The 17,296-nt window shown below is 40.1% G+C and overlaps 3 protein-coding genes across 3 annotated transcripts in view; all 3 read right to left on the bottom strand.

Moving 5' to 3' along the window:
- Positions 1–2,639, bottom strand: part of vps13a (vacuolar protein sorting 13 homolog A) — a 36,749-nt gene extending 34,110 nt beyond the window's left edge. The window contains exons 1-5 of the mRNA XM_073467135.1: positions 2,501–2,639; positions 1,789–1,832; positions 1,642–1,684; positions 1,449–1,544; positions 874–975 (exon numbers count right to left, since the gene is read on the bottom strand). Coding sequence (XP_073323236.1) covers positions 874–975; positions 1,449–1,544; positions 1,642–1,684; positions 1,789–1,832; positions 2,501–2,600 — 385 coding nt within the window. The 5' untranslated portion in view covers positions 2,601–2,639. The remainder of the gene's footprint in view (positions 1–873; positions 976–1,448; positions 1,545–1,641; positions 1,685–1,788; positions 1,833–2,500) is intronic.
- A 1,456-nt stretch (positions 2,640–4,095) lies between these two features.
- On the bottom strand, positions 4,096–5,361 carry LOC140995704 (C2 calcium-dependent domain-containing protein 4C). The gene has a single exon (XM_073465781.1). The coding sequence runs from the start codon at positions 5,359–5,361 to the stop codon at positions 4,096–4,098; it is 1,266 nt and encodes a 421-aa protein (XP_073321882.1).
- Positions 5,362–15,803: 10,442 nt separating this feature from the next.
- foxb2 (forkhead box B2) lies at positions 15,804–16,763 on the bottom strand. The gene has a single exon (XM_073467162.1). It carries the CDS (start codon positions 16,761–16,763, stop codon positions 15,804–15,806), a length of 960 nt encoding a protein of 319 aa, XP_073323263.1.
- Positions 16,764–17,296: the final 533 nt, after the last annotated feature.

The raw sequence follows: 17,296 nt of genomic DNA on the forward strand, positions 1-17,296 counted from the left end.
TTCCATCAACAGCTTGTGGTTGATCATGACTGTAAATTGCCATTTATGAGAAGAATAGACTTGATTACATATTCATGTCTGATTAACTACACCATTGTCAAGTAGCAAAATCAAGATTTGTCAAGAAACATTTAAACCTTGCTTATTTCAAGATGTAACTGAACAAATTTTTAGCTTGAACGGACTGTTGGACTCTGTTGGTCTCACAACGCAGCGTGAGTACTGCACCAACATGCTGCTGCATTGTTGATGCTGACATATCAACTGTAAGTCCTATCAGACAGACTCATTTGAATTTGTTCTCTCAATATTTGAATGCTTTGAATGTAGTCTTTATACTTTACAGTAAAAGGCATTTAGACATGTTCATGAGTCCAATATCAAGGAACATAGATATTTGTATTGCGAATTCTATGTTGAATGACGTATTCTGATAAAAAAATATGAAGACAGTTACTGGTGTTCATACAGTTATTTCAGAGTAGAAGATACGTGATGTGAGAGAGGCTCACTCAGAACATGTCCGCAGTGCTAAACCACAGATAATAAAGTGTTAAAACTGCTGGCTTCTCCAAAAACAACACAGGAACTCAAAACCACACAAACCATAACCACATGGCTTCAAATCTCTGTTCTTGTTACTTTGCTGCATCTACTCCACACAACCATCTTTTATTTGCTCCTTTTTAACCTCTGCTACTAACCTTCTTGCTACCATTCACATTTTCTCCTACAGCTTGGCTAACAATCTCTCTGAAACCTGTTGAAAAGGTTAAAAAAAATGCTTGATGTTCTGCAGTTATATACACAATAATATTTGCTGAACTTACAGTGTTACACACAGTCCCCTTAAAATCACAGCTGAACTCTGACCTTGCTCGGCAGCCTTCAGCTTCGTCTCTTCTATCCGCTGTAGTTCCCTCTGACGAGCCTCCTGTAGCTGCTTCTCCTCCTTTTCTGAATCATACTTTATACCTGGAAAGAGTCGAGCCAGTAAAAAAAAAGATATTAGTTGTCTGCAGATCTCTGAATACAATGAAATAGAGAGAGAGTTAAGCTTGAGCTTCCTGTTTATCTGGACAAGTACATTAGGGTCATGAATAAGTGAGAGACCTTCTCTGTCTGACTACTGTGCTACACTGTCTCGTGTCTGCTAATCTTAAGGGCTATTCTTTAGACTAGATTTGATATTACTGATACCGAAAATGCTTTGGCTAATGCTAAATTAAAAATCCACTGAATGCAAAAATGTTTTTGAATTTAAAAAATGTTCACGTGAAATGAGGAGTCTAAATATTTTTACGTTGACATGCAGCAGGTTAATATCCTTCTAGCATTGGTTATGTCTACCAAATGGTGTGAATTGACAATATACACTATAATCTCTATGAGTACCTGAGTGTCATAATTTTTTTATGCATTTAGCTGGACATGGATGATGATCTTACTCGCTGTGGGGACTATGAGCAGATAAACACCATCCAGTGTTGCCTCCACTGACTGAGTGTAGAGGTTCTTCCAAGGGATCTTTAGCTCCAGCCGTCCTATGAACAGAGACACAAAGTGAGAATATATTCTTCTGTAAGGTAAACATATAAATAAAGGAATGGTGGCATATGGGAACAGTGACTACAATCTCACCTATATGGCCGGCTCTCACTTTAAAAGGAATGTCAAGTTGACTCTGCGACAAAAGAATAACAAATCATTGTACCACAAATCCATCATGAATAGTCGTATGCACTGACAGACTAGTGTTGCTTCGTTACGCATTTATTTGCCACTTACCAAGGCATTTTCCTTTATTTCAAGATTTGTTAGAACGGCATCACCTGTGGAGACAGAAACCCTTGTTGTTACTATGTACATTCTGATAAACCAAACAGATTAGCATTATGTTATGAGACTCATAAAAAGAGAAGGACTTTGGCCTTTGTCTGTTGACTTCATTTAACAAACTGGGATATGGGGCACATATATTATTAAAGCCAGTCATGACACGTTTGGTTTCACTCTGAGATTTAGTTAGTTAACTTAACAATAGTTGTAACAAGTTGGTACATGCTTAGCATTGGCATTGAAAGCTCTCTTCTAATACTCTTATTCTCCAGGATAGTGTGCAGTCATGTGAGTGTCAGACTGTCTGGTCGAGCTTGTAAAAAAAGGTCTAATTATGAGACCAAGTGGCGAGTCATAACCTGGTTGTGTGAAAGGGTGTGACCCCGAACTGAAACTCCTTGCAATAGCAAGTAAGGTTGGTCAACACACCAGGCACTTGCAGCAGAAGCTAACAATGCTGATTGATCTATCCATAAAATTGCACTTGGCTGCACTATCCTGCTAACACTGGACAGCTTAAATCGATTTTGGGACGGATAAATTGACACTGACAGCTGAGGCAGCCTGTCACACACGACTGGTGGCTAACGTCTCTTAGCACTAGCTAGCTAGCTTAGCGAGCGAGCTAGTCCACTAAAATGACAAACACAAGTTCAGTTACCTCCCCATATTCCAAGCTTTAGCTGGGAGCTGTCAAGGTTGACAACGTAGTCCCCTAAAAATCGGTTGAGGACATCCACCACCACGCTTTCGAAGACCATTTTGGCGTTTCTTTCATCTATCTGTCACCATGTTTACATCCTGAGGACTCGCTTGCCTCAACGTCTGATTAGGACGTCGTGCGGTGGGCGGAGCGTGACGTCATGACGTACCTGCATGCAACCATGCTGCAACAAGGGAGTTTGGGGTAAGTAATTTCTGAAATACCCCGATTTATGGACATATATTTGATCATAACTGATAACATTGTGGCCAAACTTACTCCACAAATACAAAATCTTTATTGTAGTGGCTCGTTAATGAAACCAAACAGTACAGTGACACGATTTACAAACTATGAAAGCAGTTGAATCGAACAAAATGTGCTCTTATTTTCATGTTTTTATGAGAAGGCATACCTCTCTCCTCTGGCCTCTTCAGTGACTTAAGTTCCAGATATTTAAGGGAGAAAAGGGCCTACTATAAATGAGCTTTTCTAAGGGGAGACAAGAAAAATAGGAAGTACAGGAAACATGGGATAAAAAAAGCAGGGGCCAAATAACAGTAGAGGTCTGGGCCAGATGAGAAAGGAGCATAGCTGCTATATATTAGTTGAAACATCATTTTTTAGGTGTGCCAAGCAGGAGAGAACCAGTGATTTAAAAATTTAGATTGAGATCAAACATATTTCAATATTTTGTAGAACATTTTAGCAAGCAAGCCAATAAAGTTGGATTGATTGTGTGTAATAGTATCTGGACTAACTCAATGAAAAAGTTGCAGATGCAATCCCTTTGTCAAAGTCAGGCAGTATTGAACATTAAAACCCCATAGACAGCCTTTGTCATGAATTCAGTTGCTTTTGACAAACCTTTATGACAGTATAAAAATCATTATTGTAAAAGCATTACAGAGAACTGACACAGCATGACTTCATCATACCAAAACAGAATTACAGAAAGAAAAGATTCCCCAGATTAAGTTAACTTTTTATGGTCTTTAAAAATAAAAAAAATATTGAGCAGCTTTAAAAACAGACAGAAAAATATAGTAAAAATACACATGCTCCTCTGCCTATTCATTGTATAACAAAATATTAACTACATATCTTTAATTTGACTTGCAGATTTATAATTGCCATCCAACTAATGCTTATCGATGAACTACCCAGTATTTATAAACCATTTACAAAGAATATAAACATCAATTACAACAAACAAGTGCTTAATAGATGGTTTGTAAAGCATTTCATTGTGTTAACAGTGAAAAAACTATTAACTTAAGTTTAATTTACTATGAATTTACCATCTATTGGTGATGGTTATTTTAAAGTGTTACCCTACAATTGCATACTTTTTACATCAAATTGTAATACTGTTGCTTATTGCTTAGTAATCTTACCATCCGGGAAAATCCCATAGCGGCTACCAAATGCACATTTAGCCTACACAAACTATACTTTTTATTATGTCCCACTCCTCAACTCTTTTCTTGTACATATTGTAATACTTATCACATCTCATGTGCTGTCTTTCCTTCCAGATTACACAAAATGAGTTACTCTTCTACTGTTTTTGTAAGAGGGAGTAACTGAAGCAGTGGTTTGGTGATCGCGCCAATGATTGTCCCTCTCCTCAATGTTCCAGCTGCAGGTTTATCCACCACTTTTATCCTGAGCTGCAGCTCCAGCAGATCCTCTCTACTGAGCTCTGTGAAGAAGAAATCTTCATTGAACACGGGGCTGTGGCTGTTCCTGACGGTGGTGCTCTGCTGTTGCTGTAGCTTCCCGGGGGTCAGACACAGACTCACTGCACAGTTCAGGGATCGTCGCTCAGTGTCATCCAAAAGGCCTTCCACAGACACCACACGGACTTTGACTGTGAAAATGGGTGAGAACGTGTTGGTGGAGAAGGTGGTGTGCTCAGCTAAGAGGTGCACCTTACCACGGCCCTGCAAAGGGAGGATGTGCTCACGCTGTCTCTCCTGGCACTGCAGAACGTCTAGTTGGAAGAGGACAGTTGGGGCTAAGGTGAGTGAGCTTGCTTCTAAGCTGGGGGGGCAACTGGGAGAGGTTGTTAAACTTAAACCCCCCCTCTTCCACATGCCTCTGCTCTCCCTGCTGTCAATTAATGAGGGACAAGATGTTGCTCCTTTCAGACGGCGATTGCCTGATGGGATGTAGGGGGAGGATTTAGCACCATCTGGGGAACTGAGGGTAGAGGAGTCACTGGAAGAAGCTGTTTCAGTTTCTGTACTTCCTGTCTCTGACAGGCTCCTGGATAAAAACAGAGGGAGAAACCCAGATAAAGTTTTCTTGGGTGGGTTTGTCTCCTTTGCCAGCCTGGGGGCAGCAGTACGATTGTTTCTATCAAACATGTAAACAGGGCACTTGGAGTGGAACAAAGACTCTTTCCTACGTGTGTTGGGGCTCTCATATATCCCTGTCAGGCCATATCCTTCTGCAGAGAATGGCAGAGGTTTTTGTGTAGCCTTCAGAGCCATTGATGCATCGCCAGTCTTCATCCTCAAATCCTTCACATCCTTTACATCCTTCGCCTTTACATGTGTAGTGTTTGAAATAAGGCGGCTATTGGCTATCTGGGTTTGGCTGTGCGGGTTAGGTTCTGCCGTCTCAGTTTCCAGCAGAGGGCTTCTCCTGCAAAGCCGAGGGGGCAGGCAGAACTCTGGGATTTTGTCTGGGGTGAGGATGTTGTTGTGCAGATTGTGAGAGACACTGACATCCTCCTCACTCTTTCCCACGTAACGACTCAGCTCAAGAGGAATGCTCTCCATGCTCTCTCTGATCTTCCCGAAGACCCACATAGTCATCTCCAGATGATTTAATATGATGCAAGTGTAAAGTCTTTGCACACAAATCCAAAGCTTTTTTTCCTTTTTGCAACAAGAATAGAAAATATAATTCAGCAATGTATTAAAGAGAACACACATTTTAAAGTTTTCTTTCAAAAGATGAATGACAAATATTTCCTTCTCACCTGCTGAGGTCTTGATGCGTCCAGCACCGAAGAAAGATCTGTGACAGATGTGCCACTGACAGATTTTAAAGGTGAGCGCGTGGCTCTGCGTCACTGGTCTGCTGCCCCCACCTGCGTCAGAAAACAGGCTGTGCACTTACATACACACACAACAGGAACACACACATCAGACACAGTGCATTGAATCACCCGGTGTCTGTTAGAGACTGGGTGGGTTTTAATCAGAAACGGTGTGCATTTAGCCGTGCTACGAGGATGTGATGTCAGCTTTTCACCATCATCACTTAACTCTGCAACGTATTAAATGTGATGCTGTAAATCCCAAAGCACACATGCAATTTTATCTTGAGTTTTAATATTTCTAATACACCATGTGATGATGTATGACCCTGCAATCTCAGAAACAGTCAACCCAAGTAAAGACAACTTTATTTCTAAGGCAAACTAAACTTTATGATAACAAAGTGTTCGATATTAAATTTAGATTCAAACAAATAACGTGTGTGTTGTTGTGGTCATGATGACAAGAGTATAATCTGCTTTTGAAAGAGCTGACCTCTTGTTCAAAGGCATTTCAAAGAGAGAAGCACCCCAGGCTTACGGACAGCACCCACAACCTTAAAGCCAGCTCCACCACTGCCGTCACCGCTGACCTTTAAACAGCTTGAATTCCGGACACACAACTGACCCTTATAACAGTCAAAATGTGAATGGATGCTGATAAACACGTCACTTTTTTAAAATGTTACATTTATTTTCATGCAATCTAGGACACATTTTGCATTAATCATCTCCATGAGACCAAAAGTTTGTAAAGTTAGTTCAAAAAGCCTCTTTGTTATCATTTTGGACACGACAGAAGTTGTGGTCGCTGTACTTCGTGCCAGAATTGTAGGCTTGGATTACGTACAGCATCCATTAGTTTGACTGCCTTTATTGATTTTAATTCACTTGGAATAGTTAATGCAAACTTAATACATCAATTACTGAACACAGAGTGTATTCTCTAATTGCAGAATGAATTCATCCTCCTCAGTCATTAGGACATTTCAATGGTGCAAATGATCCAGTTTCTATATTTTTATTGGCGCTGATGGAATGCATTATGGAATCCCACATATTAAAATCAAATATTATAATTTGAATACACATTTGACTTGTTCTCTCACCCTCTCTGCCATTGTCTTCGGCTAAAATCTAAACTTTGAAAGGAATTTAATTTTGATTATTAATGTTAATAGTTAGTACCAAATTTATTTTGTGGTTTCCGTACTATCTGAGCTTTGATGTAGGTCATATTCACTTTCTGGACTCCACATGCCCCTTTTGAAATGTATCAACTAATCTATAACGTGGTGTTATTTCTATCGATCTTCTAAGACCGCCAGTTATCCAAAGTTGTTGGTTTGACTTTTTCTAACCCTCATTCTGTGAGGAAAGTCCTTCAACCACAAGAGGGCGTTCATGGTTTAGATTTACTGCTGGGCAAGCTCAAACCTCCGTTTGTCTCAGTTAAGACAAAAGATGGATATTTAGGATATTTTTGTATAACATTATTCATTTTATTATAATTATAACATCTGTAAAATGATGACAAATGAAATGGAAATCAGAGGGTTTGTCAAATTAGTTTAAAGTCCGCACAGATGAGAACACCTTCACTGAAGACACCTGTCCCTCGCTTCATTATTATGATACTCTTATTACTGTAATTAAACAGTAAGTGTGAAATAACATCCCCATCTGTGTGCCAGCCTGCTTGCATGCAGTGTGTGTGTGTGTGTGTGTGTGTGTGTGTGTGTGTGTGTGTGTGCGTGCGTGCGTGTGTGTGTGTGACAAAGAATGAATATGAAGATGATGAATACATTCGGGAGGAGTCAGGGGCCTCAGGAGCACCCAGGGGTCAGGAGGCTTTTTGTGGAAGTGAAGATCGACTTTATTACACCAATAAAAACCCAGAGTGCTCTCTGTAATGGAGAGATAAATGATTGGGAGTCAGAGGAGGACCTTGCCTTTAACCGCTGTCACAGCTGCAATTAACGCTAACGAGAGAACAGTGCATTGTTGCCAAATGTTCTACCACTGTCAAGTGCATTACTGTTAAAACCTTTTTGTTCTGGAGCTCTGTAAAATGATAGTTTATTGTTTTTATTTTGTGGGCTTTTTTTTCGGTAATTCATTGTGGGGAGTACTATGTTAAGTCATCAACCAAACTGCTCTCGTCAGATACAGACTTTGTATTTTGTTCAGCCTAACTTGTGCAGACTTTTGTAGGACTCAAACTCAGAACCTTAGAACAGTGGTGTCTTCTTCATCTTCTATGCTACTCATTCACATGCAACAAAAGCCTTAACCAAAACACTTTGATGCAACATGAGAACATTATTCAAACCCAAATTTAAAATCTATCACTCTCTTTATTAAAATGAGCAGGTCAACTGACTTGTGGTTGTTGCTTATGTCATCTGAAACTTATACAAATGAAAACGCAAAGCAAAACATTCACTTTGCTTAAAACCACACTTCGACCCCTGAGTTTGTGTACATTATAACTGATGCATTACATCTATCTCCTCTCCGCAAGCTGTAACTTCATCCCCCCAGCCTCCTGCCCAGGGCTAAAAGTGACCTTTTAGCCTTCCTTCATCATAAGAAGTTACAAAAGAGACTTCAAACTTGTTCAGTAAGAGGAATTACTCCAGAGTGTTCAGCGTAGCGGATGAGACAGGAAGGACCTCTGGTGGCTCATGATCACAGATCAGTCAAACAAGTCTTTGTGGATTCTGTGGGTTAGTTTTTGTTTAAACCATCTCTAGCTCCAATTTCAAAGACTCAGTCAGTTTCATGCTCTCAGTTAGTTTTCCTTTTAAAACTCTCCTGATGATTTATCCAGTAATATTTTTGTGAGTTGTGTGTGAAGCCATATACCTACAGTAACAAAGGTACAATCAAATAATCATGCATCATGTATAATTAACATAAAATTAGCATACCTACTGTAGTGCATACATTTCTGCACAGTATAATCTGAGACCTGCATTAATTATGCTAGAGCATAACATAATGTGTATTTAAACTGATTAAATTTTTTGGTTATATAGTACAATTAAAAGTAAGTTTTGATTATGTTTTGCCAGTCTTGTAAAAAGTACCCAAAAGGCATACTTGAGTAAAAATAAAGATATCATGGTAAAATATTACTGCATTAAAAGTTAAAGTCACCCATTCGTACTTGACTAAAAGTCTTAAAGTAACTGAGATTAAATGTAGTTAGGTATCAAAAGTACAAGTAAAAGTAAATTCTACATGTATTTACATGTACTGTATGTATACTGTATACCATGGGTCGCTGATTATCGCCCTGGCCCATTATCAGATCTCATAATGGGCCTGCACGTCCTCGGCTCTGATGCAGCATGCAATCTGCAAAGTAACTAGCAACCAAAGTTACCAAATGGATGTAGTGGAGTAAAAAGTGAAAGTAGAAAGTAGCAGTAGTTTGAGTAAATGTACTTACATTACATTGTGCATATTTTCACACTGTGCCTTGATGTAACCAAACAGGTCCCGCCTATATCCAAGGCAGTTTTAGTAAACCAAACCTTTGTTATAAGTTTTCCTCTGTATCACTGCCAATTATTATGTTTTGACATTGTGCAGCGTGATTTAAAATTCCATGTACAAACTCCGATCAGGAGAAGAGCTGATGATACACTTTGTTAATTTCCATTTCACTTTAATCTCTATTATTGAGGATTCAAATAAGTCTATATGGGCACTCATTCCCTTGAAAAGCACTTAACCTCTTATGAAATTGCCGAAGTTTTGTGGCCAGAGAACTTCTTGGTCTGAGGTCCTAAGAGAAAGTGAGAGAGTGGGGAAGTTGGAGAGGAGAAACGATGGGAAGGAAGCCAGAATGGCTGCACCATTGACCTGTTTTGAATTGATAGTAAAATGTAATAATGGCTAATAAGGTGTAATAATTTGGGCCAATAAAGATAGATGGCAGATTGAAGATGATATGAACTGCGTCAGAAGACCTTACTTCGAGGACGGTGCGAAGACAATACACTTCAGCCAGAGGGGGCAGATAAAATTTGACCCCAGATCAGTGAATCAGTGTCCAATTATTAAGGAGAAGGAGAGCGAGAGGGAGGTAGGGAGGGAGGGAGACTGGAGAGCGAAATGGGTGAAGGAGCGTAGGGGGAGAAGGGAGACCGTTTTGAAGATTAGGTGGAAAAGAGTGGAACAAAATAGGTGAATAAAGATAAGAATGATGGTAACCTCCTCTGTGGCGGGGAGGATCTGGTGAGCTCTTTTTTTTAAGACACAACAGAGTCAGAGAAGAAGGAACAAGTGAAAGCAGAAAAAGAGAATAGGGTAGATTATGGAGGAAAGACAGAGAAGAAGAGTTATAGTAATATTCAGTGGTCCACAGTGACCTGTCGTTAGGACTCTCTCCCCTGACAGCTTCTTTCTGTCTCCAGGCCTGATGCCAATATGCTAATTCCCCTCAGATGGCCTTTTCATTGGCTGGTGCTGACTCCCGTCGACACGTGCCAGATGACTTTCCCCCTCGTCCCACTATTAAAGACCACGACCGTGACTATGGCAAGGCGACCATTACCAAGATAAGAGCAGATGTAGCCTTATGCCGGCTGCCTGCTTGCACTGAATCACATATAATGTTACAATAAGTTAGTCCGTGTATCAGACCTGCAGCTGACCGCAGTGAGTCAGGCCAGTGGTAGGGAAGATCAAGAGATTTTTGCACAATTGTTTAACAGATATAAAAACTTAAAAATCCAAATCCATTTAAAATTTTAATAACTTATTGACAATTTTAAGCAGCTACAATGAACTTTAATTTTTTTTTTTTTATCCTTGAGGCCCCTGTGGACAAAAGCAAAAGGAGTCCAGCCCCTTCTGGTCTGGTCCGTGAGACTTTATTTCGGGACGAAGATGTACAGTAGTCCATCATTTGGGACAAGTCATTTTTGATCCTGTTTGAATTGTGCCTTGAATCACACATATGATGTTTGTCCATTTAAAAGATCATTTTGCAAGTCAAGCTGCAGTTATGCTAAAGGAGAGTCATTTCTGTGAGCTATTTAATATCCAGGACCAGCTCTGCAAGGCTTTGGTTATGGGTTTTGGTGTCGAGAGCGCTTACGCAACTTTTGGTTGTCTAATTACGTACTTTCACACTCTTATACTTATACAGTTTTATGACCAATTGCTACTTTCTCAAGTTGAAGGATGATCTTCTCAGATTTCATTAGGAGGTCAGCAGTCATCTTGTAATCTGTGACAAATCTGGAGCAGGAAGAAACCTCTTAAGAATATTACATTTTCATTAGTTCTGTAAGAGGGCATGAAGCTCCAATGACCTTGTATAGCTGCGCATCTCTCACACAATGTCATTTCAACAGGAGACATTTCTTTCATTCTTTCTTTCTTTCTTTCTTTCTTCCCTCATTGGTGTTCATTGTCTTATCTCACTCATACTTCATACTTCGTTTTAATTTCTCATGGTTGCTGTCAGAAAATTGTGGCGGCCTGAGTTAATTTCCGGTAGGGAGAGTTTTTCAAATTTATTCTGATTCTGCAAATTATAAATCAATTTGATGCATATCAACTTTTAATAATGAGACTCTTACAAAGTCCATATAGACAGATTTCTGTCCTCTTTTAAAATGATTTAACAAAGTTAATAGTTGCTCTGATGTAGATTCATGCTTCCATTTATTGTTGAAATGGCTCCACTCATATTTTTAATTATCACTCAAGCTGTGACTGAAGAAGGAATCCTTGAATGACAATTATAGGTTTATAGAAATGAAGACAAATTTCTGTTTTACTCAAGTACTAATGTTGCCGGCGTTAGCTGCTGTCTGGAACAAAGAATAATATTTAAGGTTGTTCACGTCCGTGAGTGTGTATGTATGCCAGTGTGCTTGACTTAGTGCGAACAGCAGATCAGATCAATGAATTAAGCTGCTCATTATGATGGCCTGCTCTTGCTGGTCATTAAGAAAAATGCATGTAGAATTTGCCACCCATGCCCCTATGAAGTGTGTGTAATTACCACTAATGTATCATCGTCTATTCAAGAGCGTAACGTTTCGTTTCTGAGGGCTGACAGTGGAACACCTCTGACCCAAATGTTTTATTCATTCATAAGACACCTATTATTCATTTTAAACTCATATTTCAGATGATGAACAGTTTTTCCATGAATACATATTAATATCCTGTACACTTCTATCAGTGCGCACAGTTCTTCATATGGTTTAATATTATATTTGTGTTATTTAAATGAAATATCATTATATCACTTTCAGCTCTCTTAAACCTGGGATTGTTGTAATGGATGCATGAGAAGGGGTCAGCTTGTTCCAAAACCAACGAATAAACAGATTAGGTTAGAGTTACTGAACATTTTCCTCGTCATCAGTCATCAATGTTTTTAGTATTATTTATCAGTTGTATTGAATATTGTATGGAAAGTCTTTAGTGACCAAACATAACTCATTTTTAACCACATTTTAAACGCCTTTGCCTTTGGGAGCGTTGTTGTGTTGCACTAGAGCACATTTTAATAGAAGCTGCTGTACTGATGTTAAAAGTATTTTTAAAAAAAGTCTCCAGGCTTACGGTGTAACATTTTATTTGGAGAAGAGTCACCAAATCGTCCGATAACTGGATTCTATTTTTTATATTTTCTAATTAGTTAGATTAAACCTCATTGTTTTTTTTAAGAAGTAGACTGTAGACAGTGCAATTGTTATTAAGCAGTCAAACACAGAAGACTTGCAGTTTTCTGTGGTTTTAGTTTTGGAGTAAGACACATCGCTGAAACAACCCTCTGCAGTTGTGATTGTTTGGTTTATTTGCAGTAATTACTATACGATGCTTTTACCTCAGTTCGACGACATTCAGCTCCTGATTCAACTTAACCTCTGCAAAAACATTTAGGTACGCTGCCTCCCATCCAACTTACTGATTGCTTTTATCTTAAATTGAAGAGAAGCTTTTAGTGAGATGGCATATTCCCATCGAGTAGAGGAATTAATTCATTTTAAAAAAGAAATACCTTTGCGTTGTTTGCTTAAAAAACTCAAAAAGTTGTGTCAAATTTTTAGTCTGTTTGATACAAATAATTTATAAGTGTGGCTGTTTTCTACTAAGATTTACATTCAGTCCAGCTATTTGTAGAAATTGAACCTGCATACCAACATGCCTGAATAAGCACGAGGTATGGGACAATATGATAATTTCATGTCACAATTATCCTGTCCAATATAATTGCAATTCACGATATTATCCTGATAATCATCAAAATATTCTTAAAACTTTAAAGTGAAAACTAAAATTGAACTAAAACACACCTGAATCACTTTAATCTGACTTTTTGGTTGGAAACAAATATTTTTATTGCATTGCAGATAGGACACATCTTTTTTTTGTTGTGAAAAACAAACAATCAGACGAATCTTAAATAAGTCATCATGAATCATAAGATCTTCCTGTGGGATAAATAAATGGTGGTAACTGCTTCTTCCTGTTGTTTTTTAGTTTTGAATCAAGTATTTACACACATCCCATGGAACTTGTTTTTGTGTGGGATACAATGTGCCTGCCTTCCGCCACGGCGACCGGCTTTGGCAATTCAAAATAAATCAAGAAACCAATATAGGACTGTATATCAGCGAGCTAGACATTTTATTCGAGTCATTCATGTGAGGATATTAACGATTATCCTGATATGGACCAATCAACACGATCAACTTATTGTGGGTTTTTTTTTTTTTTTATCATGATCTGTGATAAAATCTGTTATTGTCCCATCCCTATTGAAAGCATCTAACACTTGCTTCGCAGACTAGTAAAAATCATTCAACATATGCTGTTACATGCTTTGACACAACCAGCTCAGTGTCTGCCCTTATAAAAATAAGCTGCACATACACCTCCTATTAGCCTGCGCAGTATAAACACATGTGCACATTAGGAGACCTCATGTGGTATTATGATTCCAGAGGCATCTAACTCCACTGTTGTGAGGACAGAGGATCATGGAGGGTAATAATGGCTGCATTATTACTCCTCTTATTGTGTCTTAATTAGTGGCATTTAATTATACACTAATGCAGTGAGGGCTATTAAAGACATTGAGGCCTGCTGATCAGGGAATTAAAGCAACGTGCGCACACACACACACGGGCACACACACACATACACACCTACAGGCAGAGGTACACACTTGTCACATAGACACTTTGGTCATGCCATTGAAATTGCAGTTGCCTTTAACTAGGAATCACAGACACCCTGCGGTGAAAGTGTGCGTAAAAATGCGTTTATAGACAAGAGAAAGTAATAGATCAGAAGAAATAACCTTTGGACGTCTGGATGCAGTAGAGGAAAGAGTGTAGAGAGCGAGTAAAAAAATCAGCTAAACTAAAAATCAAATGAAGATATAGAAAAACAGAATGATAAAATATTACCATAAGGATGAGGAAGATGAAGATAAGGGCAATCACTATTATATGTATTCTGCTCGTTAGCAATGACACCCAAATAGGCTTTAATTCTTCACTCCCACGCCTCTCCTCCACTGGTGCATCTCAATTATTTGTTCAGAGGCTGGTGTGACAATAGTGTCGGCTGTGGGAGCCTTTGGGATGCTAAATAGGGCACAGGAGGTTGAATATAAGTCATTTTCAGTGGGCTGAACCTGGCGCTTTGTGCTGCTGGAGAGGAGAAGCTTCAAAGCTACGAAACAAAAGAGAAAAACTTGATCCGATCGCCCTGCCCGCTTTTGAAGTTGTGAAGCTGCAGCCCAGAATGTCGGCTGCTCATATCCATCTTATGAAGACAGATCATAAGCACATCTCTCTCTCTCACACACACATACAGTATGCCCCAATCCAGACGTGATTCATGTCACATGTGCACATAATGGTCATTGATGGGCGATAATAGCATGAACTCAATGTAAATGTCTCTCCAAGCAAAGATTGGCTCAGGAAAGTTTGCTTTGAATAATTTCTCTTTCCACATCTCTTGAATTTGAAGAAGGCACAAGTCACGTGATGAGCTTGAGAGAGAACAATTTAAAACCATCCTGCTGAATTGTTTTATATTCAATATACACTTCTTCAATCAGAGTTTTGTGTTCAAGAGGGGTTCTCAAATTTGGTTGAATTAGTGCAGAGTCCTAAAAGCTCAAATGTCTTCTAAATTTTTGGATTCAGTAAATGCCCAAACTGATGCTTGATCACTGGATTCAGTATTACTGTACAGTTACAGCCAAAATGTAATTTAAAAATAAAAACTTTGAATTAAACTTCTCAATTCAAGTGCAGGTGTAACGTGAGGGAAATCAATTAAGTCAAATTATGCAATTCATAGAGCAACTGGTGGCAGTACGCACAGTAACCTGCGCTGTTATCATTTCCTGTTGGAGACGGATGTATGAGCACTTATTACAATATTTAATAACTGCGTGTAATTATTGCACATGCTAAAAGCAGCATAATTGAATCATACAAATCAGATTGTATTTGCAATTATATGAGTTTTTGCGCCAATCTCCAGTTGATTTAATTCAAAATAACACCGCAGTCTGATGGAATTTATCTTGTTTTTTTCCCCTCAGTTGTGATGTGCCAACAGTGAAAAACCCCGAATAACGTGTGGAGATTAAAACGAGTAAATAACTACAACAACAAATAAGATTCAGTCTTAAGTTCTTTATAAATATACTCAGATAAATAGTGTTATAATACAAGCATAACGTTTTCAATGCACCGATAAGTAACACACAAAAAAAAGTGCAACAGGCCTAATTAAACAACATGAAGGCCTATTTTGTTTTTAGCCGACAGGCCGGCCGTAGGTTCAAATAAAATAAATAGAGTAAGAGGAAAAATAGAAACAGAGTTGTTGGTTTGCATTTGGAAAAGAATTGTTTGTCTCCTAAATCAAAGCTTTCTTTGGGTTTAGCGTATCTACTTGTCTGATTGTATTTATCAGTGCCACATTACAGTATGTGGTAAATGCCCTCACAAATTGTGCAAATAAATTATGATTTCAATCAACATGGGTCTAATGAAAAATTCATCACACAGCAAAATGTTAACCTTACTTTTTAACAACTCTCCTACAGCTGCACTTAACGTAAACTATGCTGATTTATTTTATGCGATAACAGTGTCCTTCTTCTTGGTGTTACTTTTCAAAAATGACCCGCAATTTACCCGGTTAGGACAGCAGTAGAGCCGGGTGCAGAGGGTTGCCTTTCCCCTCTAGCAGATCACTTTTCTCCATCGCTGAGGCCGGTGAGCAGAGCTGGGTCGGGCCGGACTGCAGCCCCGTCAAACCGGGCACGGGACCCAGGGATGGGGTGGGTTTTATTGGCACGGGCACGGCGGGCAGGCTCTGCCCGTTGGCATTGTGGTACAGGCCTTTTGCTGACATGCTGAAGGGCGCGTACTCGGATGATGCGGGCACGGGCACGCCACCCATGGACTCCGACAGCATCCCGACGTGCGGCCACATGGAGTTGACCACGCTGCTGAGCTGCGGGGGCACCGGGTAACCCAGGTGGTGCATGACCGAGGTGAGGGGGAGCCCGCTCGCCATCACGCCCTTGTAGTCCCGTCCTATAATGTTCTCAATTGCGAACGGGTGTTTAAACCCGCCGGGCTGTGCGCAAGTGATGCCCCCGTAACCCTGAAAGTGAGGGAGCCGACCCACGGTGCTCGCCGGGCCTGCAGTGTGGTCGTGGTGGGCGGATGCCGTGCCCAGCTTGCTGCCCGGGTGGTGGTGGTGATGGTGAAAGTAATGCATCATCGGGGAGCTCTTGCAGGCCATGTGCTCAGCGCGCAGCACCTTGAAGCGCTTCCGTCTCCTCAGGAAGCTGCCATTCTCAAACATGTCACCGCAGTCCGGATGCAGAGCCCAGAAGCTGCCTTTTCCTGGCTGATCAGGCCGCCGAGGGATCTTGATGAAGCAGTCGTTGAAGGAGAGGTTGTGTCGCAGGGAATTCTGCCACCGTTGGGTATTCTCTCGATAATACGGAAACCGGTCCATGATGAACTTGTAAATGTCACTCAGAGGCAGCATCTTTTCGGTGGAGTTCTGGATAGCCATCGCTGTCAGGGATATGTAGGAGTATGGAGGCTTCTGGTCGCTGTAAGAGTTCTTCCCAGGACGAGGCATGACTGGTTACTGTTTTCTTGAAGTTTGAAATGTTAAATAAAAAAAAGCCTTTAAAGTTCTATTTCAAATTCTGTATTTTAAGGAGCTAACTTGACGGTCTTCATATCAGTCTCCATCTGACGCATATGTTCCAAAGTTCTGAGCCATCAGTTTTGATCAGTTTGAAATTGATTAATAAATACAATTTAGCCTCAAGGCCCGTTGCTGTTGGGTAAGATCCTTGAGAGGCTCCTGCATCCCAAGAGAGTTTCTTCTGAAGACTTTTCTCTGTCGGATTATGCTCTTGGCGCTGTGCGTAAAAGTCAGTCTCTGTGCGTAAAAGTTGAGAGGTCCCCTCAGTTTCCCCCTGTTACCGCGGCGTTTGAAGGATGCGAGGGGCCAGCCTGCTTCGCTGTCTGTCTGTGGTGTGTGTGCTCCTCTCCTCTTGTGCGATGCTCCCACTCGCCGAGCGTCGTTTTTGTAAGACCCCCGCAGGTCGCTGGCTCTGTTATCTATTATCCAGACACTTAGGGGACACGTCAGGGGAGAGCAGA

This window comes from Pagrus major, chromosome 5, assembly GCF_040436345.1.
Source record: "Pagrus major chromosome 5, Pma_NU_1.0".
Classification (NCBI taxonomy): domain Eukaryota; kingdom Metazoa; phylum Chordata; class Actinopteri; order Spariformes; family Sparidae; genus Pagrus; species Pagrus major.

Coding starts and splice junctions, on each gene's coding strand:
- LOC140995704 (XM_073465781.1), bottom strand. CDS start 5,361: ATGTGGGTCTTCGGGAAGATCAGAGAGAGCATGGAGAGCATTCCTCTT.
- foxb2 (XM_073467162.1), bottom strand. CDS start 16,763: ATGCCTCGTCCTGGGAAGAACTCTTACAGCGACCAGAAGCCTCCATAC.